Consider the following 26,590-nt stretch of genomic DNA (forward strand, 5'->3'; position numbering starts at 1 on the left):
AGAGTCAACGCGTTGCTTTGCCGCTCCCTAGCGTGTGATCCTGGGCTTGGTTACTTCGGTCCTCTCATTTGTAAACTGGGGATAATAACCGTATTTGCTTCACAGGACCGTAACGAGGGTCATATGAAATGAGGCATTCCACGTACTCAGTGCACTGTCTGGAACATAAGTTTTCAAAGAATATTAGCTGTTCTTCTAAAAAACAGGCTATCACAGGGCATTACGACTTAAAGCAAAAGCTTGCAGGGATCCGCCTTAGGTCAAGGGCTCTCAGGTCAAGTTTTCTTTCCGAGAATTTACGTAATTGTCGGTCGCCCCTTGCAATAATCTTCTTGCGCCTGGGAAAGCAGTAGGATTTGAAGCTGCGATCCCGAGCATCTTGGTCCACGCCAAGACCCCAGCATACTGCCTCCACCCTCTCGGTCGCCTCACTGCCACGTATCTCGCGTCTAACAATCCGTAAGGGAGGGGGTGTGGCCAGGTCGGACCCGCCCCGGAGCGCCCCTGTCACGCCTGAAGCCCGCCCCTCCGCGGCCTCGGTCGCTGGTAGGGCGCCCCGCGGTGGCAGAGCGCCGTGACGCTACGAATGGGCGGGGGCAAGCACGCGCCGGAAGTCCCGGGGGAGGGATGTTACGTATATCCGGCGAGTAGCTGGCGTTCCCGGGTGCTGCTGGGCTGCTGTGCGTTCAGAGGAGGGTCGAAGCCGCCTGCTGCTGCCGGAGGAGCCAGTTGGGCTGTAAGTCGGGCAGGTGCGGCAAAGGCGAGAGCCGGGGTCGGACAGGCTGGGGCGGATGACAGAAGGTTCGGGGCGAAGGCCGGCGCAGGCGGGGTTGGGGGTGGGGGAAGTGACACGCAGGCGGTTCTGTGGGGCCGCGGGACTGGTTCTGGGCGGGGATGGGCTGACTCGTCCGGGTCTGCTCAGTCTCTTGCCTGCCTCTGGGGTATCGGGTCGATCTGCATTCCGTTCGGATGTCTTGCAGCTACTTGGCGGGATAACAGTTTTCTTGTCTGTATTGTGCGCTCTGGTTTACTAAAAGGCTTCACCTTCTCTGTCTCAAATGAGCCTTGCGTTACAGCCCTCGGTGAGGCTGGTGAGAGACCTTCGTGATTATCCTTGTTTTACAAACTCGGGGACTAGGGCTCTCCGAGGCGCAGGGAATTGTACAAGGCCCCAGAGATAGCACGTGTGAGCGTTGAAACAAATTCTCCTGCCTCCTAGTCCCAGGCTCCACGCCGCGATTCCATCCGCCCCCTCTCCTCCACTTGAGTTCTGTTATCCTGTGTCCTTGGTTGAACCCCATATTTTCTCGTTCCACTTCCCGCTTTTAATCTCCACTGTGTTTTCAGTTCATGGAAAATTTCTTCATGTTTGTTTAGTATAGATTAATGTTTACTTCACAATTCTAGCCTAGCGGTCAGGAGCACACTTGTGAGCGTCGGCACCAAATTGTCTTGTTAGTATTCTCTCTAGGACTTGTCTTTTCTTCTTTACTTTGCTCCCATCTGTTTAGGTTGTGACTGAGGGCTTATGGAACTTTGCAATAGGTCTGGCGTTTGACATATACCCTGCAATTAATTAGGTTTCTTTGCAAAAAGCCAGCTGCCTTGCTCTGAGTATGTGTAAGAAGTGATGTATAGATTCTTTATTGGCTAATGGTTAGCCTACAGCTTTTCCTGTTTATTTATTTAATCAATCAGTCGTGAAATTTGCAAATTTTAGTTTTGGGTACTTTGACAGTGCTTTTGTTGGTTGTTCAGAGCCCTTAAATTTTAGAGTACTCTAATTTGTTGTAAGATGCCCTGAGGTGGTAGAGTGGATCAGAGATAGAAAATATTATAAGTAGAATGCTAGTTGTTAAAATACCATTCAAGATGTGCGATGCATTGTAAGGAAGAAAACTTTAGAAGATTATCATGAGTGTAATTGGTGTGTTAAGAAAGTTTTATGATTTTTAAAAAGAAGTTTTGTGATTTTGATTTGAATTTTATGTGATATTAATAGGAAGAGCTGTGGCTTTGGCACTAGAAGAGGAAGGTTGAGTTCTGGCACTGTTACTTTCTCAGCTGAGCAGTCTTTGTTAAGCCAGCTAACTGAGAACTGTGAGCATTCTCATTACTTCCTGCCTGGTAAGGTTGGTGTGAGCTTGAAATGAGGTGTATGTGCAGGCACTGCATAAACTGTAAAACTACCAACAAAGGGGTACAAATCTTAAGATCTCAAGGATGGAAGTGCCATGAAATTAGGGTAGCAATGCGACAGAACTCTTTGTGTCCAATGAGAGTTTTCATTGTTTCTTTAACATCATCTGAACGGTTTTTTCAGGCACCCTCCATAGATCTTTCTGACGGGGAGAATTATAGGACCTTTAAATAAAGCAGGTTATGTCAAGGGAAAATAAATTGGAGAATAAAAGTAGTTCATTGACCATGAAAAACTCCTTAAAATGGGGCTTTCCTCTTGTCACCTTCTGAGAATTCGTCTTGTTGGGAACACTTCCAAAATGATGTGCTAAAACTTTACAGAGTCTATAAAGTGCTGCCTGCAAACCAGGGTCATGCAGATGAATGCAAGTGTTGGGTTTTAAAGGAGTTATCAGAGTGGAAGTGACCTAAAGGAGCAGCCTTTTCTAAAGGTCATCTGCACTTCTCTAAGTGGTAGACTGGAAAAAGTAGGGAAGGATGATTGGGGATTGCAGAGGAGTGGCACATTGTTCTTTTAGTGGGAAGTTAAGCACAGGAACTTTGTAAGTGTATGCAAGTCACTGGACTTCTTAAAGTACAGGACAGGTTTCCAGACAAAACTGCTATTTAACATGCTAAATTTGTTCTTTCTGCCAAAGTGTATTTAAATGTTACTAAAAGGAATACAACCTTATCTTCTTATAAAAGCTTTTTCTGTCAGCCTCCACCCTCACTCAAACCCCCACCCTTCATCTTGCCCTTCACGCTAAGAGCCATGGAGAATAAGACTTAAGTAGTCTCTAAAGTTTATAGGTGAGGCCACAGGCCTGATTTAAAAAAAAAAAATGACAGTAATTGGATGAAAAAGAAAATTAACATACATTGTCTTCATTTTCCAGTTTATTCTTCATTCAGCATTCTTTGAATGAAGAATATAGGTAGGCTTTTTTTTTTTTCTTCCCCTAATCCTCACCTGAGGATGTGCTTACTGATTTTAGAGATAGGTGAAGGGGCGGGGTGGAGAAAGAAAAACCGAGAGGAACATCCTTTGTTTGCCTCTCCTACGCACCCTGACCAGCACCCTGACCAGCGATCAAACCCACAACCTAGGTATGTTACGTTCCCTGATCTGGAATCGAATCTACGACCTTTCAGTGTATGGGATGATTGTCCAACGAACTGAGCCACACCAGCCAGGGCTAGGTAGGTTTTTATGGATGACCCTTTTACAAGTTACTAGTAAAAGTAACACAACTCAACATTTATTTACTTTTCTCAAAAAAACAAAATGTCATGAAAAGTTATTTGAAAGCAGCTGGTCACATCTAGTATAAAGCCTGGTGTTCAGATGCCATAGATGATGGACAGAAGTGAAGATGGGTGATCTGTTTTTTTGGTACCAAATCTGTAATACTGAGGCAAAAGTTCAGTGTGACCAGAAAGTGCTGCCTTTTAGAAATATTAACACCTACCATTGGCTCTAGATCCTCCTCTCTTAACTTCATTCAGAGGTCCCTCTTGCTTATTGCCAATGTATATAGACCTTTCTGTAGCTTTGGATCATCTTTGGTTTTATCTAGGCCTATGGGAAACAGTAGATGTCAATATCAGCACTAATTAAGGTATGTACCTGGCTGGGAACCTACCACAATGTCCTGAATGGGTATTGTTATTTTAAGAAAATCTGTATTTTTAAAGTGGTTAGATCCTGATTATTCACATTACAAAAGTGTTATTACTGCTTCATGGCTTTCCAAAATAGTGATATCATCTCTCTTATAAGTTGAGACATACCTGCAAGAGGGACTAAACAAATATTGTTTAAGAAGAGATAGGAAAAAGAAAATGAAAACAAGACTAAAAAAACAAAAAAAGAGCAAGTGTTGATAAATGCAGCAGGGCAAATTTTGACTATGTTTTTTAGAGCAGTTTACAAGGATGGGTTAACTGCTCTATGGCTTTTCATTCCCGTTAATATGCCTTTTTTTCATTCTTATTTTCTCCTTAATGAATTGATGTGAAATTTTGATACAGATAATAGATGGGACTGATTTCCTAGAGGTCTTGTTAACGGGTGGACAGCAGTGCTGTATCTAGGGAATGGGAATGAGCATCTTCCTGCAGGAGTGAGTCACACAGTAAAAGAGGACAGTATAGCTTCAATTCCTAGTCCTCTGGGAATCGTAGGTTGAAAACTGTTAGAAAATCAGGAGTTCCTGCAGATCAAAGACCCCAGAGACTTCCCTTCTGGGTGTTCTCCCATGCCCAAAAGCATGGGACTGTAAACATGCATCGGGGTCAGGGAATTAAGGGTTAATTTCTCCAGAACTGTATAGCGTTCAGAAAGCTAATGTTTGCTGCTTTCATATTTTATACAGGTAGTAAGCATTAATAATGTCTTTCATCTTTGAGTGGATCTACAATGGCTTCAGCAGTGTGCTCCAGTTCCTAGGTAAAGCCAATTTCCTTGAAATACATCATAGGTTTCAAACTTTCTGTATTTCCTCCAACAGTTTGAATATAAGCAGCCTTTGATATATATAGAGGAAAATTATGTTAAAAATTTTTTCTCTTTTAGGACTCTACAAGAAATCTGGAAAACTTGTATTCTTGGGTTTGGATAATGCAGGCAAAACCACTCTTCTACACATGCTCAAAGATGACAGATTGGGCCAACATGTTCCAACATTACATCCGAGTAGGTTTGAATATGCCAGGTGATCTTTTGATATCTAAACGTCAGTGTCAAGGTTGGAGGATGAATCCCCGGTTGATGTAGTTCTTTTCCTAATTGAGATCCCAAAAGACAACTCACTTGAAAAAAAATTCCCTATGGTACACTCTCAGGTCACGTACTCATAAATCTAAAGCCCCGGAACTTTGTCACTCTCTGTTCTCACTAGTGTTGTAATGGGACACATCTCTGATAACTACTTCTAAGTAGCAGCAAATTAGAGAAAAACTTGGCTTTTAAAAATAATTTTAGAATGTTTTCACACTTGTATTTTCTTTACAAGATGAAAGCTTTATTAAATTTTGCATTTGTACTGGCTTGTAATATTCGTAGCTGGGCCTTGTTTGGAGGGAGAAGTTTATTTCTTTCCTCACTATTGATAATTTTTCAGCATCAGAAGAGCTGACAATTGCTGGAATGACTTTTACAACTTTTGATCTTGGTGGGCACGAGCAAGGTAAGAAATGATTCATCCTTCAGTGGAAGGATGGTATTGACTTATGGTTCATTTTGTACTCCTTTTTTTTTTTTTTTTTTTTTAAAGCAGTGTATCATTTTTACCTTTTAAATTGCTTGCATTTAGGATTACAATATTATTTAATGAAGTTGGTTTATTCACTTATTTTAATTTTCAAATTTTCAAAAGTTTCATAAATAATAGAGAATACTATTTCTTTATACCTTTTGTCCAGATTTATTAGTCTCACTTTTTATATAATACATATTACTATTTTTTTTCTTGGACTATTTGTGAGTTCATCATTCTCTTCTGTTCCTTAATATTTAATGCATATTTCCTAAGAACGACAATATTCCTTTATATAATCTTACTAGTTATCACACCCAGGAAGTTTTATTTTTATCTACTTTATAGTGTATAGTCCTGTTTTGTTTTTTTTTGTTTGTTTGTTTGTTTGTTTGTTTTTGGTCAGTTGTCCCAATAATCTTTGTAGCATTTTTCTTTTTAAAGATGATCCAGTATAGTATCACATTAAATTTAGCCATGTCTCTTTGTATCCTTTTTTCAATGGAGTGTAGGTATATAAGAAATTAGGTATTATTTGTATGTAACTTCAAGCTCCTCAAAAATTGTAAAAAAGAATACAATGACTACTTGTGATCACTCTGATCTAAATTGATATTTTATATACTTTATTCATTTTGGGTCAGTTTGTGGGACATTTTCTTTTAAAGATTTTATTTATTTTTAGAGAGAAGGGAAAGGAGGGAGAAAGAGAGAGAGAAAGACATCAGTGTGTGGTTGCTTCTCAACATGCCCCCTACTGGGGACTTGGCCTGGCATGTGCCTTGACTGGGAATGGAACCCCGCGACCTTTGGTTCACAGGCCGGCACTCAATCCACTGAGCCACACCAGTGAGGGCTGGAGCATTTGTCTTTTAGCTTCTTGTTCTCAGTGCATTTTGCCTTCTCAGGCTGTGTCTGTTTGGTTGCCAGATCCCCATCAAGTGTCTTGTATGTGTTTTAAAGATACACAGAATGAGGCGTCTTTATATGATACACACTCGCTTTTCATTTGGCAAGACTCTGTGCTTAGGAGTAAAACATTTAAGATGTGGGAATAAATATTCTGGGAAGGTAGAAGAGCGAGCCAGTGGAGATTCTTTCAAATTTACTCATTTGTTATTAAAGTAAGTTGAAAAGTTTCCTATTGGAGCATTATGTTAGGTAGACTCTAATAAAGCTTTTTAAAAGTTTAGTTAAAAAATAAAATTTTGGTACTTTTAATCATTCAGCGAAAAAATATTAGCCAAAAGGCCAGAAGCACTCCAAATAATTTTATAGTCAGTCATTTCATTAGCATAATTACATTTATTTTATTTTGTTAATGTTTATATGCTACAAAATCATATGTAGTATGATTGTATAAAATGCCTGTACAGAAAAAAATTTCCAAAAAAATATATAAAACCATTAGCAATGTATGTTTTGATAGAGGATTATAGATTATCTTGTTCTTTTTTAGTTCCTATAATCTTACTATTTTCATTTGGGTAGGAAAGGGTGTATGCTGTCTTCTCTGCTTCTTTCAAGAAGATTTATAACTGCTTACAAATTTAAGTTCAGAGGAAATACAGTCATAAGCTGAACTGAGACCATTTGGTCAATGCAGAGCAGTAGCTATTTCTAGGCACCTGAACTAGGAATTGTGTCTTATTTGGTGTGATGATTCTGCTTTCAGGTTTTGATAGAGTAAGAAGGGAAATGTGTTTATGTACATAGTTTTGTTAGAGTGAGGAAAATTTACTTAACAGAAACAGTTTTTCATAGTAACCTAGCCACTATTATGTAGAAGTTACTAAAATACTGTACATTTGGAAATTTCCTTTTATATACGTGTGTGTGTGTGTGTGTGTGTGTATAAAACTTTAAAAATTTAACTTAGAAAAGTAGTGTGGACTCACTGTAACAAATTCACAGTACAATCAGCATATAAATATAGAAAGTAAAAGTGAAAGTTTCAGAGGTTAACCGTTAACTGTTTGATGTAGAGATGGTTCCTTAGTCATCCCATTGAAAGAACTAGAAATGAATGGCTTAGTGGTTATAATACAATTTAAAGCATTGCTTCCTAAACCATTAACATTTTATGTCATAGACACAAAAATAAGATTTATAGGGCACACTGGATTGAATATGGGAGACCAAGGTGATTGGCTTGGGAACTTCCCCTGTCAGCTCAGTCTCCCTGAGGGCCGAATGGATGAGTATGTCAGTACATTTATACATCAGTTAGTTAGAAACTAACTTTGGACTAAAGTTTTATGGACAAGTAATTTGCATCATGATATTTTAATCCAGGTGTCACAATCTAAAATGGCTCCAGGGGTGAGGAAGCTGATCTAAGTGAGTGAAATTGGGTGTAAGACAGTGGGGAGTGGTTGAAACTGAACAGCCCAGACTTCATCCAAAGGGGCATGTAGGTAGGTAGGCTTGGGACTGTCACATGTTGCAGTTTTCGAGAAAAGCAGGCCAAAACCCCTAGTACTCGAGTTTTAAAAAATCATTCAGTTCATGGACCATTAGTTTATGCCTTCTGTTCTGACTTAATAATGGCTAGGAGTTAGAAAATCATATAGAGTTTAATGCTATTGAACCCTGGCTAAGATTTAACTATTTAATAGACCAGGTTATTTATTTTTAAAATGTGTATTTTTTTTATTGATGCAGTTTTGAACTTTGTTTTTTCAGCACGTCGGGTTTGGAAAAATTATCTCCCAGCAATTAATGGGATCGTCTTTCTGGTGGACTGTGCAGATCATCCACGCCTCATGGAATCCAAAGCCGAACTTAATGTATGTTTATATTTTTTTCCATCCTTGGCTTGTATTTGTTTTAAGGAATACAGCTCAGTGGTGCCAATGCTGCATCATTCTAGTTAACATTTGATAAAGGTCCTAGTTAGGGAAGAAACTTTTAAAATCTACAACATTGCTTTTCAGTGTCCTAAGGAAACTCAGCTTGAACTTAAATAAATTAATGTTGTTTATATCTATCATAGGGTGAGTCTATGTCCAGTTTGCTAAGGACAGTCCTCAGTTTATGCCTGTTGTCTCAGCATAATTAATGTCTTTCCCTTTTACATATCACATATGGTTGGGTGAAACCTTGGAAGAGGTTAGTGTTCTTTACATTTGTGTCTTTCCACTCTTGGACTGAATGACTTGCCAGACCTTAAGAGTTTTGCCTATGTGCAGGGTTTGATCCTATCAGGGCTCACTTCAAGTTTTCACCATTTTCCACATTGCATTTTCTTGGCTTGACAATTTCTCTACTGTTACCTTTGTTATTTTTACTGCTTCACCCTATGTCTCTTCTTTCTCTTTGATTTATAACTATCTCTTTGCATTCTTGATCCTGGCAGTTTGAACATGTCTCAAGTTTATCTATACATATGTTTCTTGAAGTCTGTCTCATGTAGAATTACCTACAGGGTAGTCCTTCCCTTACTTGACTCCTTGGCAGTGGCCATTCTCTCTTTTTTAAAAGATCTTATTTACTTATTTTTAGGGAGAGAGAAAAGAGAGGGAGAAACATCAATGTGAGAGAGAGACATCGATCGGTTGCGTTTTGTACACGCCCCAACTGGGGACTGAACCCACAACCCAGGCATTTGCCCCGACTGGGAATAGACCTTGCAGTCTTTCACTTTGTGGGACAGCACCCACCCAACTGAGCCACACTGTCAGGGCAATTCCCTCTTTCTTTAAACTTCTCTTTGTATTCTTGGGTTTGGTGTTTTCTCTCTCTGGCTAATACTTCTCAGATTCTTTCATAAGTATCTTTTCCTCTGCTTAGCCCTTACATCTTGTCTCCTCCCCACACCCCTCCAGGGTCTATACTTTCTTCTAGGCTGGTCCAGGCTACTTCTGTTCCTCAATCTGCCACCCACATGTCAGTGACTCCCAAATGGATATTTTTTGTCTATGCCTCTTTTGAGCTTCAGCCTCATGCGTAATGCTGCCTGTTAGACAACTCCACCTACCAGTTCTGTTCTCCCAGACTGGAACTATTGATCTTCCCCACCATCTACCTGGACATGCAGCCAAGATCCCTGTGACTTACTGTAGGTTCCACCAGCACCCTGCCACACTTGTCATTGCCTTACTTAATATTTGTTAATAGACTTCTATAATCTTCGGGATAAAGTCCATAAATCTGCATAGCACATAAGCTCTTTCATGAGAATGCCTCTGTTTATTTCTCCAACTTCTTTTCTGTTGCTTGCCTTGAACTACATTTCAAACAGAGAACAATTTACCCTTTTGTGAATGTGCAGAAGTGGCTATCCTTGCCTGGCTTTCTCACCTGACCCCCTACCTTCTTTTGCTTGTAAATTTCAAAATATCCTTTAAGAGATCTTAGAGTTCAGGTATGATCACTTCTAGGAATGCTTCTATTACCTCGCACATTGTTAAGACTCTCCATCTTACCAGTGTTTGTTGTCTTTGTTGTTTATTTTTTATAGGTCTCTCCCGCCAGATTGTGAATTTAACTAGAAGGGACCTTGTCTTATTTCTTTGGGAAAGTTTTATACCTAGCAGAATATCAGACACATAGTAGGCACTTAGTTAATATGAATGAATGACTTCCTTACTCTGATTTTGTCATTTTCTGGAACTTTAGATGGTCGACGCATGTTTCCCTTTATTTGTTCAACTCTATTCTCTTTTCCTAGCTTTTCTTGTTAGTGAGCACTAGATGTCCAGGACAATATTGCGATTTATAAGGAGGACATATTTGGTAATTTGGATGATCAAAATTTATTTCTCATACATGGTTGGTTTTCATCCATGGTTCCAGTTACACAGTTCCTGGAATTTCCTAAGTGAGGGAAGCCCTATAGGTGTCTTTTGTTATGTTAATGACAAAAGGGATGAGGGCTGCTTGCTAGGAGAACCAACCACGTAGAGGTTGCACTTTCAGCCCCATCTCCTGACCCCCAGGGAGGAGAGCAGGGCTGGAGGTTGAATCAGTTACCAGTGGCCAAGGATTTAATCAATCATGACTATGTAATAAAGCCTCTATAAAAATGCAGAAGACAGCATTCAGAGAGTTTCTGGGTTGGTGACCACATGGAGATTCGGGGAGAGTGGGGTGTGCGCATGCTTCAGGTCCTTTTCTCACACTTTGCTCTGTGCACCTCTTTCATCTGGCTGTTGCCTGAGTTAGAGCCTTTTATAGTAAACCATCACTCAAGTAAGTAATAGTTCTCTGAGTTCTGTGAATCATTCTGGCAAATTAAACCCAAGGAGGGGGTTATGGGAACCTCTGATTTACACCTAGTTGGTCAGAAATACAGGTGATAGCCCGGACTTATTCCTGGCATCTGTAGAGGAGCTGGGAGTCTTCTAGGACTGATCCTTCACCTGTGGAATTTGATGTTTCTTTCCAGGTAGATAGTGTCAGAATTGAGTTGGATAGGCAGCTGCTATCCCAAGAATTGCTCGTTGCCTGGGAAACCTCCCCTCACATTGGAATTGGTATCAGAACTGATTCATGTGGACTTGAAATCTCGGCCAGCTTTGATTCCTCTTTTGTTTGTCTTCTAATTAAAACTTCAGTCTCTTTGCTTCTTTACTACAAAATTGGCTGCTGCACTGTTCATTATATGCTGCCACCTTAGGCTAGATCATCATCTCTTCCCTGAGCATCACAGATAGATACTATTTGTGAATTCATTGTACTAAAGGTATATAGATTCTCTTCTTTAACTTTTGGATTTGGAGTCCTGGGGGTCTATTGCAGCTAACCTCTCAAACTGGCACCATAACGTTGGCCATCCCTTGCTATCCCATTTACTCGGTCACTGCATGTCAACATAGATGCGTTAACCCAGCCAGGTGATGCTCCATGCAGCTTCCTGAATTCTTTTCCTACTGTAAAGCCATTGCTTATATTCTTCTGTCTATCCAAATCCTGTCCCTCCTTCAGAGCTCAGTTTTGGTTCTGCATCTTTGCTAAGACTTTCCTCAAGCCCACATTGACATTTTATTCCTCCGATTGCCTTTTAGTATATATATTTTGTCCCAGTTCATTGCGACACTTAATCATCCACATGCCTTGCTTTGTTGATAGATGTTTGAACATAGAGTGAGGATTTCTTGAGCTAGGGGTGTGTTTTGCCCTTACTTCTATATCCCTGTTAGTACATGAGGTAGCATTTTGCACACATTGGGCACTCAGTGAATACTTGAGGAGTTCCCTTAGTCATTTTTGAGACTCTGTAGCCCAAACATTCATGTTTCTAGGACTGTGTGCAGTGGATAGCCTGAGAATGTTCTATAACTGAGTGACTTAGTTCAAAAGTAAATTTGGGCCAGTTTTGCTGCCTTGTAGAATAGACACAGCCTTCAGTTGCCATCATTTTGAGGCCACTGGGGGATTTTTGCCTAATGTAAAGGTGTATTTACGGGCTTTTTATCTAGTATTAAGAATGTTATATATAATTTCAGGATTAAACTTTGAGTTAATAAGTCAGGTATAGAGATGATTAGATTTTCACTTTACATTTGATAACCTTATAGACGAGTGAAAGTCAAAGTGATTTTCATTATCTGGTGGGATTTTATAGATTTCTTGCTTTTTTTTTTTAAATCTTGTCTTCAGGCTTTAATGACTGACGAAACAATATCCAATGTGCCAATCCTTATCTTGGGTAACAAAATTGACAGATCAGATGCAATCAGTGAAGAAAGACTCCGTGAAATTTTTGGACTTTATGGACAGACCACAGGAAAGGTAAGAGAAAAATCTTCAGGGGACATAGAATGAAGGGAATTCATACGTTTTAAAACAACTTTTTTACATGGTTCCTTAGTGTTGCCTATTGGTTATCTCTTTCCAGAAATGCTTCCTTTAATTTGTTTAGTTTCCCCTGTTCTTCATGAGTGTTATACACCCATGAATTCTTAATTTCTTCAGTGTAATCTGTTAATAGCATGTATTTCTGAATGTCCTAAAAAGTCCCAGACTTCTTGTGTCCATCAAAGACGATGCTGGTTCTTGAGTCCCCATGGCCTTTTTCTTGGCTTCCTGGATTAGTTGGCCAGTGAATGTTGATGTGTTCAAAGCAAATGCTCTTCATAGAGAGAGAGGCTGGGAATAGGACTGTGCTGCTTACTCTATCCCGTAAGTATGACGCCCTGGGGAAGTCATCTGTATTGCCTTGACCACATTTTTGTAATCAGTCCCTGCTTAGATTTGCTTTTGAGAAATGAATAAAATGATCTTTGTGATCACCCTTTCATACTTTTCCCTCATGAAAGTGTTAACAGCTTTTCTTGGTTTTTGTCTCTCTTAGGGAAATGTGACTCTGAAGGAACTGAATGCTCGCCCCATGGAAGTGTTCATGTGCAGTGTGCTCAAGAGGCAAGGCTATGGTGAGGGCTTCCGCTGGCTCTCCCAGTACATTGACTGATGTTTGGACAGTGAAAATAAAAGAGTTTTACTTCTCTGGACTGATCCTATTCACAGCTTCCTCATGAACTTTTCTAATAGAACAAGGAAAGCTCTCCACAACCATGTCTGGCGTTGAGAAGCCAAGAGTCTCTGTCAGCTCTCTCATCGCCCAGTGGTGACATGTGCTCTTCTCCACACTGTCGGGAGGCAACGCTGCCCCACGCACTGGTGCAGGTCAGCATCCCGGGACTTGGAAGCTGGCAGGATTTGCCGGGTACAGCTGTGTGCCATCATGGGACACCTGAAAAGAAAAACACGTCTCACCACTGTGGTTGATTTCAAAAGAAAGTGATTCTATTTTTTAAAGAAAGTGTTGTTAATGTAATTGGTTTCCCTTCTAACTTTTTGAGTTTGTAACTTACTTGGTCCAGAGTTTTCTATTCCATTTTTTTTTTTAATCTAGTGAGTGGCATATAGATACTTCATAAAATTATGCACAGATACATGTTGGTGGCCAGAGCTCCGTCAAGTGAACCTCGTTCTGTTGAGTTAGCAGGTCAGTGAGAGAAAGCGCCCCTGTCTGTCTAACTGCCTTGGAGTAGGTGGCAGCACCTTGTGCACAGAGAACTAGGAAAGGGCAGAACCCTGGCCGTGCAGTTGCAGCCGGTTCCCACTGTGGCGAGCTAGGGTTATTCCTCATCATGGAGTGGATAGCAGGTCGTTGACTGCGGAAGAGTTAATTATAGAGTGGGTTATTATTATTACTTAAAAATTAACAAATTTCAGCCAGTCTTTGCTTTTAATTAACTGTTGGAAATTTTATTTCTCTTTGTAGCACCTTTTCCGTTATCAGTTATAAAAAGTGACTTTCGCCCCATGAAAGAGTTGAGGGCATCTCCTTTGTTGTCATACAGTGAGGTGTGTCAGTTACTTTTGCACAGATTTTAGGGAGGGGGGGGCAGTTTCTGAATAGGAGAGTCATATAGGATAAAGTTAACAGCTTATAGGCTCTTAAGCTCTTAATTCTGTGATTTGAGAACTTAAAAATGTGGTATTGTAGAATTTGGTTGAATCTGGGAAAGATTTACTCAGTAGACTTTAAATTTTCCAGTTGCAGAATTTGGTCTCTTTATTGGACTGGTCTTCAGCTTGCTTGCTTTTTTCTTTTTTTTTGTCAGTTATTAATTTTTTTTGGTGTTTAAAAGTTAACATCTGTAGCTTTTACAGACTTTTTTTGTATGAAATTTTCTTTCTCCATTCCAGAATTAAGCTGGGGAAACTCTAATCCAAGAACTTCGTGTAGCGCTCTTGCTGTTGAGCCAGCATCACTTACCTATCAGTAAACAGTACAGAAGCCACCATGTCCCCTCCGGTAGTGTGATGAGGATTATTTTTGTAACTTTCCATTTTCTTAATGCCATATGTGAAATTGGATTTTCATGATCTTAACTGATTTTCTACCCTTGCAGTAAACGGTGATAGGATCAGAGGTGGTCTTAAGGTGGGAGGATGTCTTTGTTCACTTTTCCTTTAATGACAAATCAGAGGTAATTTCCTCAAAATTGAAAATTGTGATGATGGTGCTTATTTGTAGAGGATTGAATTCAGTGGATTCTTGCTTAAAATGTGAGGGAAGGGAAAGTGTGCATAACATATTTTTGGAGTGAGAGAGTATTGTTCTTTAGCTGGATTTCTCATTGTTAACAACATCTTCAGTACTAGTAGGCAAGCGTATTTTTTCACTGCTATGTACCAAATGCAGAGCTCAGTGGAGTATAAGTCTGAAATGAGCATGACTTTCATTTATGAGCAAGCACAGCTGGATTAAGATAGTTGTTGGTTTGGAAAGGGGTTAAAGCCTTAAGTGAGCAAGTCTATCTCACCGTGAATTAGTTAACTTGCATACCTTCAATTGACTTTGGCTAAAGGTAACCCATACTTCTCTATCCAGAGACACAGGAAGTATGATTGCTTCAGTGTTAGTTTTCTCATTTTTCTTCTTTTCCCTTTCCCTCTAATCACTTTGTAGCAAGCTAGAAACCTATGAATTCTACGCAGAGTAGCTCTTTGTGAAAGTGGTTTATTTTGGCCACTGGAGAAAGAGGGGATTGAAATGTCAAGTAGTCAAATAGCACTAGTCTATTTCTTGCCCCACAGAAAACACTGTTCCTATAATAACAGAGCAGAAAGAAACTGCGGTGAGGAGCTTGGCTCTTAACAGTGAGGTTCAGAGCTTTGTACAGGAACTCCCATGAATTGAGACTTTTCATTCTGTTTTATCAGAGTGCATATATGTCCTATTTCAGGAAGAGTAAACAGTCATTTACAAAAGAAAGTCAGTGTGTAGCCTAAGCATTTTAATAAAAAGTTAAAAGAAAGTTGCTGTCTTAACTCCTTTATTTTTTTTTTGCATTGGTTTGTTCTCAGTTTAAACACATCACGACATTTGTTGTGCTGGGGAAAGCAAAATTTTTCCTACTTATGGAAAGAAATACGTACAATGGATGTGAGACAGTTAAATCTTGCTACCGGGAAAAAACAAAAGGCTAAGCCAATTTACACATTCTACTAGAAGTAATACACTTAGTACTGTTTGAGAGCCTTGGAACATGCTCTGGTCCCAGGATTGGTAGTCATCTCTGCGATGGGATAGACAGGGCAGTGTTTTGAACAAAGTCTTGTATTAATACGCTAGCAAAGACTGGATTCAATTTAGCTGTATTTCATCATTTTCTACAAAATTGGGGAGAGCCAGTTGAATACTACATTTGGCAAAATGGGAGAAGGAATGGAAACTGTGCTTGTGCATTTAGTGGGCTTGTAGGAAGACCTGCTTTTAGAAAATCCCAAATGCGATTAAACTAAAGTACCAGGACAAATATTGGGTTGGCCAAAAAGTCTCTTTAGTTTTTTTTTTCTGTAGACAAATTTTTCATTTTCACCAGTAACTTTATTGATTTGGGTATTTTGAGTATGTGCACTATTGGCTTCTAGTGGGTAAGGGCCAGGGAGAATGCTAAACATCTTTCAATTCAAACGACATCCCCACAGCAAAGAATTTATCTACTGAGCTTTGGCCAAAATGTCAGTAGTACAAAAAAACTTCGCAAACCACTTTTGACATGTTTGATCAGTCACAGCACCATACCATATACTGCACAAATCATTTTTGCATTTCAGTTTTGTTTTTACCCTTCTTGAGATAATAAAACATAATATGCTGAAAATGTTACGTATCTTCTCCGATCTTCAGTATTAAAATGGCTGCACAAAATTTCACCAATTTTGATGTTTTTTTAAAAATGCATGCTGACATGACAGCTGTCACAATATAATCTTACAAAAATCGTTTTGAATAACGTTAAAGACAACTAAGCACTACTAGAGCCATCGTACAGAAAAAACTAAATGAACTGTTTGACCAACCTAAAAGAATGGGAAGCAAAATGCAATAGTTTCTTTTTGACTTAAAATTATTGGAGACATCCTGTGATTGAAACCAATGTCCATGTTACTATGAAAGGAGGCCTTGGGTTCTATGTTCATAATGCATTTGTGTTACTTGAATTGGACTGGAACGTGAGAAAGGCTGAGTCAATGAGCCCAGTACTCAAAGGGATCCCACCTTGGCTCTTTGGCTGTGACTTGGGACTTAACAGTGTAATGTGCCATAAACAAAAAAAACCTTGACATAAAACATGCTGGAGGCTTGAGCGGCACTAAGGGAGAATCACGACTCGAGAGAAAGAAACTCTTAATTGCTAGGTAGTTGGAATAATTGAGTGCGTTTACTGTGCTCAAGCCATCTGCGTCACAGATCCAAAACAGACAAAAGCAGCGCTTGCTATGGGAAGACTGCTAATTTCTTTCCTGCCTCATACTAAAATGGGTTATTGTTTCCCTTTCTCAAACAAGTTTGGTACTGGGAATACAGAGCGTTACCCTCTGTTGTGCTGCGGATCAACCAGCCAGCATTAGTTTTATCCAAAAATTGAGGCAGAAATGTATTGTTTTAGTAGTGGAATATTATTCATTGATGCTGACAAATAGGTACTAAAGTAGCCTTATTAAAATGCGTATTTTAGTGATATGGTGGTGAATGTCTAGCTCGTGACTGCTGTGGGGATATCCTGAAGCCCCTCAAAACAGTCATGCTCTTCCATACTCGGATAATTCTTTGGAAAAGTGGGGATGTTTCCTGTTTGCTTACATCGTGGATGGCACACTATAGCTCCTGGGCTAAACCAGATTTGCTGTTTATGGCCTATGAGGAAAAAACAATGTTATTTTGTGACATAAAAATTATATGAAATTCAAATTTTAGTGTCCGTAAAGTTTTGTTAGAACACAGCCACCCCCTTCCTTTGGCCTTTGTGTGCTACGACAGCAGATATGAGTATGTATGACAATGTATGGCCTGTAAAAACTACACTACACTCTGGCTTTTTGAAAAGAAAAAGCGTTTTGCCCCTGACCTACATAAATCCGAGGGGGAGGGTCATTGTGTAAAATGTGCATAATGCAAAATACAGGCTTGTATAATTAAAATTTTTTATTTCAAACACTGTCATAGTACTTTTTTAAAAGGCAATTTTATTAGGAGCAAATCCAAATCCATGGGATTTGTCGTTTTGTGCTTTGGCATTAAAAGACCCGAGGTGTAATTGTGACCTCCACGTGGATTGTCAGTTAACACATTTTAAAAAGATTGAAATGGCCAAGGATTTCTTGGCTGTATTATCCCATCAGAGGTTGAATATTGCCTAGACCTAGGCAGATCCTGACAGATGCTGTCATGGCCCAGGCAAGTCTAGCCACGTCGGCACTTATTTCTATTCCCTGCAGCCCAAAGAAGAGACGAGACTGAGGCTCGGAGGGATCCGCCCTCTGCCCGTCCTCCCAATTTCCCCGCAGAGCAGCGAGCCAGTTACTCTCCTTGGGCTCATCCTAGGGGACTGCTGCGCCCTCTACTACGCACAGGTGGCGCACAGGTGGCGTGACCAACAGGGGCGGGGAAAGGAGAGGGTCAGCCTAAGCAGCCAATCGGGACTTGGCTCCAGGTCCAGCCAATCGGGCCAGTTGGGTTTAGCCAATTGGGCCGGATGAGGAAGAGCGTAATCAGTGACTGCACCTCTTGCTTCCAGCTCTGGGTGGCGCTTTGAGGGGCTCGCAGAGGGGGCTCGCAGGTGTAGGTTGAGGTTCTAGCTCGCTCTCGGGTTCTCCGCGAAGCCCAGCCACACCGTCCCGAGGCATGGGCCGACAGTGGGGTCCTGCCATGAGGGTAGCCGAGCAGGCGGGCTGCGTGGTGAGCGCCTCACGGGCCGGGCAACCCGAGGCTGGCTCGTGGAGCTGCAGCGGGGTGATCCTGAATCAAAGCCCGGGCCTGGTGCTTTGCCACGGTGGCATCTTCACCCCCTTTCTGCGGGCTGGCAGCGGGGTGCTGACTGCGGCCGGTGCCACCTTCCTGCCTGGCGACAGTTGCAGCGACGACCTGCGCCTGCACGTGCAGTGGGGCCCAACGGCCTTGAGTCCCACAGGCCGCACGGAGCGGGGACGCCCCAGGTTGTGCACGCCTGGGTGCGCCAGTCTGGAGCCCAGCCCGCCGGCCCGGCACCGCGGACGACCCCTGCAGCCTCCACACCCTGCCGAGCTGCTGCTGCTGCTGAGCTGCCCGGACTTCCGGGCCCACTTCGCTCGTCTCTTCGGGAGCGAGGCGACAGAGCAGTGGCGATTTGCGAGCTCTTCGCCGGAAGACGAAATGTCGGGGGATGAGGAGGAGGATCAGCTGAGAGCGCTGGGCTGGTTCGCGCTGCTGCGTGTGAAGCACGGCTCAGAGGAGAAAGCGGATGAGCTCAGGCCAGCAATGGCCGTGGTGCCTCTCGGGACCGTTCCCAAGGGCTCGCCGCTGCTGGCCTGTGGCTCCCCGTTCGGGTCCTTCTGCCCGGACATCTTTCTTAATACGCTCAGCCACGGCGTCCTTAGCAACGCGGCAGGCCCGCTACTGCTCACCGATGCGCGCTGCCTGCCTGGCAGTGAGGGTGGCGGCGTGTTCACAGTGCGACACGCGGGGGCACTGGTGGCGCTGGTGGCGGCACCCCTCTGCTGGAAGGCCCGCGAGTGGGTGGGCCTCACACTGCTTTGCGCTGCCGCACCTCTACTCCGTGCCGCCCGTGTCGCGCTCCGCTGCCTGCGTCCCAGCACGGCTTCATTGGCCGCTCTCCTGCCCCCCGAAGTGGGCGCCCCTTGGGGTCTGCCCCTCCAAGACCCCGGGCCTCCGTGGGCAGCCGCAGCCGTGCTGGTGGAGTGTGGCACCGTCTGGGGCTCTGGAGTGGTCGTGGCGCCCCGCCTCATGGTGACCTGCCGGCATGTGGCACCCCGCGAGATGGCCAGAGTCCTGGTGCGCCCCACCATGCCTAAGTAAGACCCGCAATGGTGCTCCCACTGTACCCCCTCACCAGGTCTAACGTCTGGGTTTTACGTCTCACGTCTTAATCCTCAGGATTATGGAGGCCTTTTAGCGTCATGCTGATGATTTGAAATCCTCCCCTACCCTCACATCCTTGATACCCAGAACCCCGGTGTAGGAGATGCTGGGCCTCTTGGGAGGGACCGAATGGGGCTTGGGCAAGATAACAAACAACTCTGGATTTGGGAATTATGGGCCGCGCCTGCATTCCTGCCTGGGCATCTTTGACCTCTTTTCCCAGCCTGATCTCCGTCTAGCGGGCAATTTCTCTGTCTCATACCCCTGAACCCACCCATCTCTAGGCCCTTTGAATAGAGACTTCCTAGCCCTGCCCCCCATTCCCCTGATAGTAGTAGTGAAGTCCCAGGGGCCCAGGATGCTGTTTTCCCTGGATAATGAGTTGGGCCTGTTCATCTAATCTTGCAGATCTTAACCAGAGCTTCCCATCTGGATCAAAATTACAGATGTGGGGTTCCACGTAATTAGAATATGGGAGTGGGGCCCAGGCAGATTTTGAACAATCTGGGTGATCCTGGTGGGCAACCATGTTGGGACTTTAGACTGTCATTTGTTCCCTCTCTTCAGGGAAAAGCAGTCTTGAATTCTGCTTGCTCTGACATGGGTCAGTGACCTTGGCTTATTGGTTGATTTTCTAGTACATGCTCTATTTCCTCTGTAGTTTCAGATGCTTAACTTAGGCCAAAACAAAACAGCAGGATAGCACCTTGGTGTTAATACCTGATGTTCTTCTGTACCTGGCTCAGCACAGGCTTGCAGCTCAGGTCTTTCAAAATCCTTCTGAATTTCTGAGGTTAACCCAGCCTGGCTTTGCCATAGAGGTACCTTCTGGTGGCTGACAGGACAGCCATGATTGATGAGTATTGTGATGTCTGTGTGGTCCCAAATACCTCGCCCCGCACCCCACTCTTGGTCCTAAGGAAACCACGAGGTCTGCTGGCAGCTACCCCTACAGAGTGTGTAGCAGGAAGCCCCTATGTGGTCTTGGGCAAATCACTTAACCTTTCTAAGCTGCCTTGCCTTGAGTTGACATGTAAAGTCTTGAAACAATGCCTGGCACATAGTAAGTGCTACAGGGCCACATTTCTGTAAACAAGGACCCAGAGGGGTGAAATCATATCATGCCTGACCCACCAATTGACAGGATTGTCCATATCAAATGAAGCTGTGAAGGAAAATGCTGGGCATGTTTGCTCTGGCTCCTATCACTTACTGTGTGACCTCGGGCAAGTTATATCACCTCTCTGGGTCTCAAATACACTATCCAAAGTGGAGATAATGTCATTGTCTAGTTCATAGGAATGCTGTGAGGACTGAATGAATGATGTTCATAGAGCCTTAACACTGGATCTGACCCACAGTGCTCACTAGGTGTCAGGTGTTTATGATCATGGTGACGTGCACAAAACTTTGCAATTGGTCAATCGCGTTTGGAAAGACTGCGTTAAATGATGTGCCTGGAGTTGCTGGCACGGTCCATCTCAGGACTGACACCAGATCCCAGGTCTTTTGACTCCCAAATCCATGACGGTTACTGTCACTCATCCCCTTGCTTCCTCCCAGTGCTAAAGGGTCAGGAATCTAGCCTGTCATTTCCTTTCCCTTGCTCCCAGGAGTGCCAAGATCTGGGGACATGTGGTGTTTGCCACTCAGGAGACATCTCCGTATGACATAGCAGTGGTGAGCCTGGAGAAGGAACTAGAGGGTGTCCACATGCCTGTGCCCACTGAGCATTTTCACGAAGGTAAAGGACAGAGGGGCCCTCTGATCTGGGGTGGACCTGTGGGAGGAGAGTCACTGTTGGACATTCGAACCCTGCACATCAGGGAGCCAGCCCCCAGGGCAACTCCCTCCCCACTCCTGCTGGACTAGTAAGTCAGGGTGGCATCAGGCTGGCATGAAATCATCCTATGAACCGTGCTTTGGCCAGAGATGCTCTTGGAGGCTTCCCTTCTTGTGCCCAGCATGCCCAACATGCTGAGAGACATGCTTATCCCCAGCTATGGATAAGGCGCGCCTGTTTCCTGTGGCAGTGTAGCATGGAGGCGCGGAGACTTGGAGGCTCCTCACCGCCGCAGGCTCATCAAATGTTGCTCTTTCAAGGCTACAGTGGCCTGATACGAGTAAAAGGCTTTGTGATGCTGCCACAAAAGTCGCAGAGGTCTCACTTTGTGCATGCAGTGTGATATAACTACAAAGAGCACGCGCTCTCTGAACTGGCATCTCTGCTGCCACTTACTAGTCCTGTGTCCTGGGACCGGCAACTCAATGTTCTCTGGCTCAGTTTCCACATCCGTAACTGGAGATAGTGTCCCACTCCTGGGTGTTGTGAGGCCTGGGTGACATGTTGTCTGGAAAGCACTCAGCTCCCCGCCCTGTGTAGTCAAACACTTGGTAAAGGAAGGTTTTGTAATCATCATCACCATTTTTTCACCAAGAGACTTCTTAGTCCCAGGAGCAGATGGATGTTAATTCTACAAACATTTATTGAACAACTAACTAGGTTCTATGTACACCAAAAAGTGACTGCCCCCTCTAGCAGGGGACAGAGGGCTGAGGAACAGCCTGGCATTGAGAAGTGGCTGAGCAGGTGCAGTGCTGGCAGCTCAGTGGCGGTCCCAGCCTCTTCCTGTGGGGACCTAGGGAAGGCTCTCTGAAGGCAGGAGTATCGGAGCAGAAGACCTCGAAGGGCAGCGTGTCGGGAACTTCGGAGAGGGCAGGAATGAGATTGGGGAGGATAGTCCTGCAGACAGAGGAGGCGGCCTTGCAGCTTCATCCTTCTTCCCTCTCTGTCAGGCGAGGCTGTCAGCGTGGTGGGCTTTGGCGTTTTTGGCCAGGCTTGCGGGCCCTCGGTGACCTCGGGCATCCTGTCAGCTGTGGTGCAGGTGGAAGACACTCCAGTGATGCTGCAGAGCACATGTGCTGTGCATGGTGGCTCCAGTGGGGGACCCCTCTTCTCTACCTGCTCAGGGAACCTCCTGGGTAAGCAGCTTCTTGGCCCTCTCCCAGCCTTTCCTGGCCAGAGCCTCAGCCCCGTCTAGTGAGTGCTGGATGTCCACCCCCTGTCTGGGAAGATGGTGCCATTATGCTCAGGAAGTAGTTAGCCAAGGTATTCAGGCCATTCTGCTTCTGAGGATGAAAGGAGGCAGACGCTGAGCTGCAAGGGAAGATGTCTGGGTTCTGGTTCCTTCTCTGCCACTAAGCTACAGTGTGATATTAGGCAAATCATTGGATCTCATTCAATCCGTGAAACTCGGGAGTTGGGTTAGTCCAAGGGTCACAAACTCCAAAGCTCACAGAGGCTGGGCAGGTAAAGGGAATGAATGAGTGAAGACAACATGGAGTGGAGAGTCAAGGTGAACTGGGGTGAGCACCACTCAGCTCCAATACATTGTTGCCATATTATGAAGGGATATGAGCTAACATTGGCCCATCGCCAGTTTTTCACAGGAAGCTGTGAACCCTCTTTTTTCAAAAAATAAATATATGGTGACATCTTTCAATTTTTAGATTTTGGTAACTAATTCAGGGTTTTTTGGTTTGTTTTAAAAAAGGTCTATTAAAAAAAAACAGCCAACATGAACCCGTATGGACACCTCCACTGCCCAGCTGTGGTCCAGCCCACAGAGGGGTCATGCGTGCTTCCCTTCTCTTATTTCTGATCGCTTTCTCCCGTAGCAAGAGGTCTTGCTCTTGCTGGATACAATAGATTTACTTATTTCTTTAATCGTAGTGTACTAATAAAGTCAACCAACCATGCCTTTAAAAAAATTCATACAGATAAGTGCATACAGAAATAAATATATATGTGTATGTATGCACAAGTTAATATATATATTCCAGCTCTGTCTGCTGTGATACCCATTGCAATGAACACACCAAGAAACCAGGTCTTCTTTTCTAAGAGCCAGTCTCTAACAAAAGGAGCTGGGAACTGGGTGATACCCGGACAGGGTCTGGGAAAATCTAAGATGAGCCTGGAGCACCTTGTGCTGGAAAGGAAGGAAGTACGAATAACCGTGAAATGATTGTACATGTCAAATACTGAAAGAACCAAGAACCTACTTGAAGGAGATCCCATTGGAATGACTTAAGCAACAAAACGAATAGCAATAGGATTTGATTATAACTCAAAGATAAGAATGAATAACCATGTGTCCACACTGCCATAAATAAATAACCCGATACATTTTAAAATGGAGACAGGCAACAGCTCTTTCTTACAGATGATTTCCAATTAATAAATGCAGAAGAAGTGAGGGAAATAGAAAATCACTATTGGGTCACCACAGTAAGAATTGCTGCAGACAGAATCCACCGATAGATGCTAAAATCAGTGGGCAAGAGTTTAAATAGAAACAGGATATTTGTCTAACCATAAGATATTTAGTGCTTTACACAGGGGAAAATAGTAAGTCTACAGTGGAGAAACCTGGGAGATAACCACCTTAGGCAAGTGATCAAAGGTTAACATCTCAGGTCATTCTTACAGACATCATGTGCCTCCTGATAGGAAGCACCGAGAGGCATCGCTTCTGCGGTGTTCTTGATAATGTGTGAGCTTAATCTTAACCTGAGAAGACATCAGGTAAACCCCAACTGAGGGACATTCTACAAAATAAGAGACCTCTACTCTTTAAAGTGTCAAGGCCACGAAAGATAAAGAAAGACTATGGAACTGGCCCAGATTGGAGGAGACTTAGGAGACGTGACAACTAAATGCTGTGTGGGATACTGGATTGATCCTAGAACAGAAAAGCGCAGTAGTGGAAACACTGGTGAAATCCATGTGAGTTCTGTGCTTTAGTTAGTAGCATTGGTTAATTTGTTGGTTTAGATCAATGTTTTATGGGGACATAAGATGTTAGCGGAAGGGAAAGCTGGGTGAAGGAGGCTATGCAGGAACTCCGTACTATTTTGGCAAGGCTTCTGTAAGTCTAAAATCGCCTGAAAAAATAAATGCGTACACGTGCCCACACACATGCACAGTAAGCAGGCCAAACAAAATGTGTCGGTGGGTTTGGTTCCTTTATTCATCCACTCAGCAAGTATATACGAAGGCCTCCGTGCTGGGCGCTGTTCTAGGTCTGGGGAGGCTGCAAGAACAAAACACAAAAGTCCTGCTCTTGCGGAGCTGACACTAGTGGGAGAGAAAGGTAACAAAGTAAGTGAAATACAGTGTGTTAGATACTGATCATGTTGAGAAAGTTAAGGCAGGAAGGGGGACCAGGATTTGGGGAGCTGGTGTCTGTGAAAGAAAGCATGGCATCTGTCACTGTGAGGGGCCTTCAAGCCCCCAATAGGCATAGGTCTCCAAGATGGGCAATGGGCCTCCCTTCCCATCCATCTCTCTCTCTGTGTCCTGGCTCACAGCCCCTTTTCCTCTCTGACTCCTCAACAGGCATTGTCGCCAGCAACACCCGGGACAATAACACGGGGGCCACCTACCCGCACCTGAACTTCAGCATTCCCATCACCGTGCTCCAGCCGGCCCTGCAGCAGTACAGCCAGACGGGCGACCTGAGCGGCCTCCGAGAGCTGGACCACGTCGCTGAGCCAGTGAGGGTGGTATGGCGGCTGCAGCGGCCCCTGACAGAGGCCCTGCGGAGCAAGCTCTGAGCCTGTGTCACCCGCGGGAGAGAAGAGCGACCATTTAATGCCATGGGAAGGGCCAAGGGGACAGCAGCCTCAGGACCCTGACCCGGCACGCCCCAGCTGGGCAGCCTCCCATCACCGCCTGCCTTGTTCCGCCCGGAGTCTGGATCAAACTTCAGCCCCGTGGGTCTCCAAGCCGGTAGCCCGTCTTGGGGGTGCTTTTTTCAACCCCCACCTCTCTGTCCCCAGCACTAACTCAGCTCTGTTTCTCCCCAGCTGGGGAGCCCAGCACAACTGCACAACAGACCTGGTCCTGGCAGTTGGTGGGAAGGCAGGCCCAGCCCTGGTTTCGAGTCCATTCCCTGTCTCCCGCTGGCCGCTGGCCACTGGAGCAGTTGCTTCCCTGGGGCCTTGGCTCCTCCCTGCTCTCTGTCAGAATCAGCAGGCTGATGGAGCACTGGCGCTTCCTCAGAAAACCTGGGCAGAGAAACCCGGCTCTGAAGACTGGAGACAAGGGAAAGGAATCTCCCTGTTCTGCCAGATCTATAGGGAGGCAGAGTGCTCGGAAGTCAGGACTCCCGGGTCTTCATATGTCAGGTGTCATTGACCTACAGGGGCATTCTGACGCAGTGCCTTAATTTTCAGCCCATACAATGGGTCTCAGGAATCTTGGCGGAGATGGGGTCGGGGGTGGTTAGAATGAGTCCGGTTGGGGTTTGGGAATAAACAGGACCTGCAGGGGGAACTCTATCCTTGTACATACCATATTGTTTTTTTTTTTCCTTTTGGTTTTGAGAGCTGAATTGGTAATAAGCACGAAGCATGGAAAAACACCTCTTCTGTCCAACTTTCTGAGTGGGGTTTGATCTCACAGGATATTCTCATGCCAAACTGGTCCTTCCACTACCTCCGGCCCCTGGAAATTCGGGCAAAAGTCCTTTGTTAGGCAAGGAGCCCTGACGTTCTCTTCCCAAACTGCAGGCGCTGTCAAGTGGGAAGGGAGGAGCGGCGTGGGGTGGGCTGCGGCGGCGAGGGTGCACGAGGAGCTGCACCAAGACCCGCTTCCCTCTCGTGGATCAAGGTGTCCTCTGGTTGCCAAGATTTTGAATGACAGACATCTTCCCTGATTTTTGTGGTCTGGGGTAGGTGTTTGGAGATGGGCTACCAGTTCTGACATGCGATGCCCCAAGCCCGGTGTGGGGTCACTGCATACCTCTCTCTCCTCCCTCCTGGCTTCAGGTTTGTGCTGTGATTTTTAGTGTCCTGCCCTTGCACTCTGCCCATTGGAATCCCCTTCATCTGCCAAGGCCCAGGGCTACCCCAAGCCTCCCTTGACCTTCCCAAGCCCCAGGGCGGGCTGTAGCGCTCTGTTTACCTTTGTCTCGCACAGGGCCAGGGCATGTGCCCAGTAAATTTCCAGTGCCTGCTGGACTCACAGTTGAGACTCTTTTCCCTGCTCAGTGACCTCCGGCCCCCTTAGGAATGATGCCCTGCTGAGGGGCTTCCTGGCACTAGCATCAAGGCCCCGCTCCTCGGCTTTACTAGCTGTGTGACTTTGCCTAAGTTCTTAGCTTATGAGCCTCAGTTTGCTCAATCTGTGAAATAGAGATTAATAAAACTAACCTTGGAGGACCCGTGTGAAAATTAAATTTGAGAAGCTATCCAAAGCACTTAG

The 26,590-nt window shown here is 44.3% G+C and overlaps 2 protein-coding genes across 6 annotated transcripts; both read left to right on the forward strand.

Annotated features, from left to right (window-relative positions):
- Window positions 1-626: 626 nt before the first annotated feature.
- Window positions 627-15,214, forward strand: SAR1A (secretion associated Ras related GTPase 1A). Of its 3 annotated transcripts, none has more exons than XM_054572669.1 (7): window positions 627-736; window positions 4,560-4,633; window positions 4,760-4,879; window positions 5,307-5,372; window positions 8,127-8,230; window positions 12,045-12,176; window positions 12,739-15,214. In XM_054572669.1, exons 2-7 carry the CDS (start codon window positions 4,576-4,578, stop codon window positions 12,853-12,855), a joined length of 597 nt encoding a protein of 198 aa, XP_054428644.1. In that variant the 5' UTR covers window positions 627-736; window positions 4,560-4,575; the 3' UTR covers window positions 12,856-15,214. The 3 variants fall into 3 exon arrangements, with proteins under 3 accessions (XP_054428644.1, XP_054428645.1, XP_054428646.1); XM_054572670.1 differs by having other exon boundaries at window positions 636-749; XM_054572671.1 differs by lacking the exon at window positions 627-736 and adding an exon at window positions 3,135-3,384.
- A 2,774-nt stretch (window positions 15,215-17,988) lies between these two features.
- On the forward strand, window positions 17,989-25,619 carry TYSND1 (trypsin like peroxisomal matrix peptidase 1). Of its 3 annotated transcripts, XM_054572672.1 has the most exons (4): window positions 17,989-19,253; window positions 20,934-21,064; window positions 22,117-22,302; window positions 24,722-25,619. In XM_054572672.1, the coding sequence occupies exons 1-4, from the start codon at window positions 18,088-18,090 to the stop codon at window positions 24,937-24,939; spliced, it is 1,701 nt and encodes a 566-aa protein (XP_054428647.1). In that variant the 5' UTR covers window positions 17,989-18,087; the 3' UTR covers window positions 24,940-25,619. The 3 variants fall into 3 exon arrangements, with proteins under 3 accessions (XP_054428647.1, XP_054428648.1, XP_054428649.1); XM_054572673.1 differs by lacking the exon at window positions 22,117-22,302; XM_054572674.1 differs by lacking the exons at window positions 20,934-21,064; window positions 22,117-22,302 and having other exon boundaries at window positions 24,722-24,806.
- Window positions 25,620-26,590: the final 971 nt, after the last annotated feature.

The sequence above is a fragment of the Pteronotus mesoamericanus genome, unplaced genomic scaffold (assembly GCF_021234165.1).
Source record: "Pteronotus mesoamericanus isolate MK-2021 breed Mesoamerican mustached bat unplaced genomic scaffold, CSHL_Meso_final contig_24, whole genome shotgun sequence".
Classification (NCBI taxonomy): domain Eukaryota; kingdom Metazoa; phylum Chordata; class Mammalia; order Chiroptera; family Mormoopidae; genus Pteronotus; species Pteronotus mesoamericanus.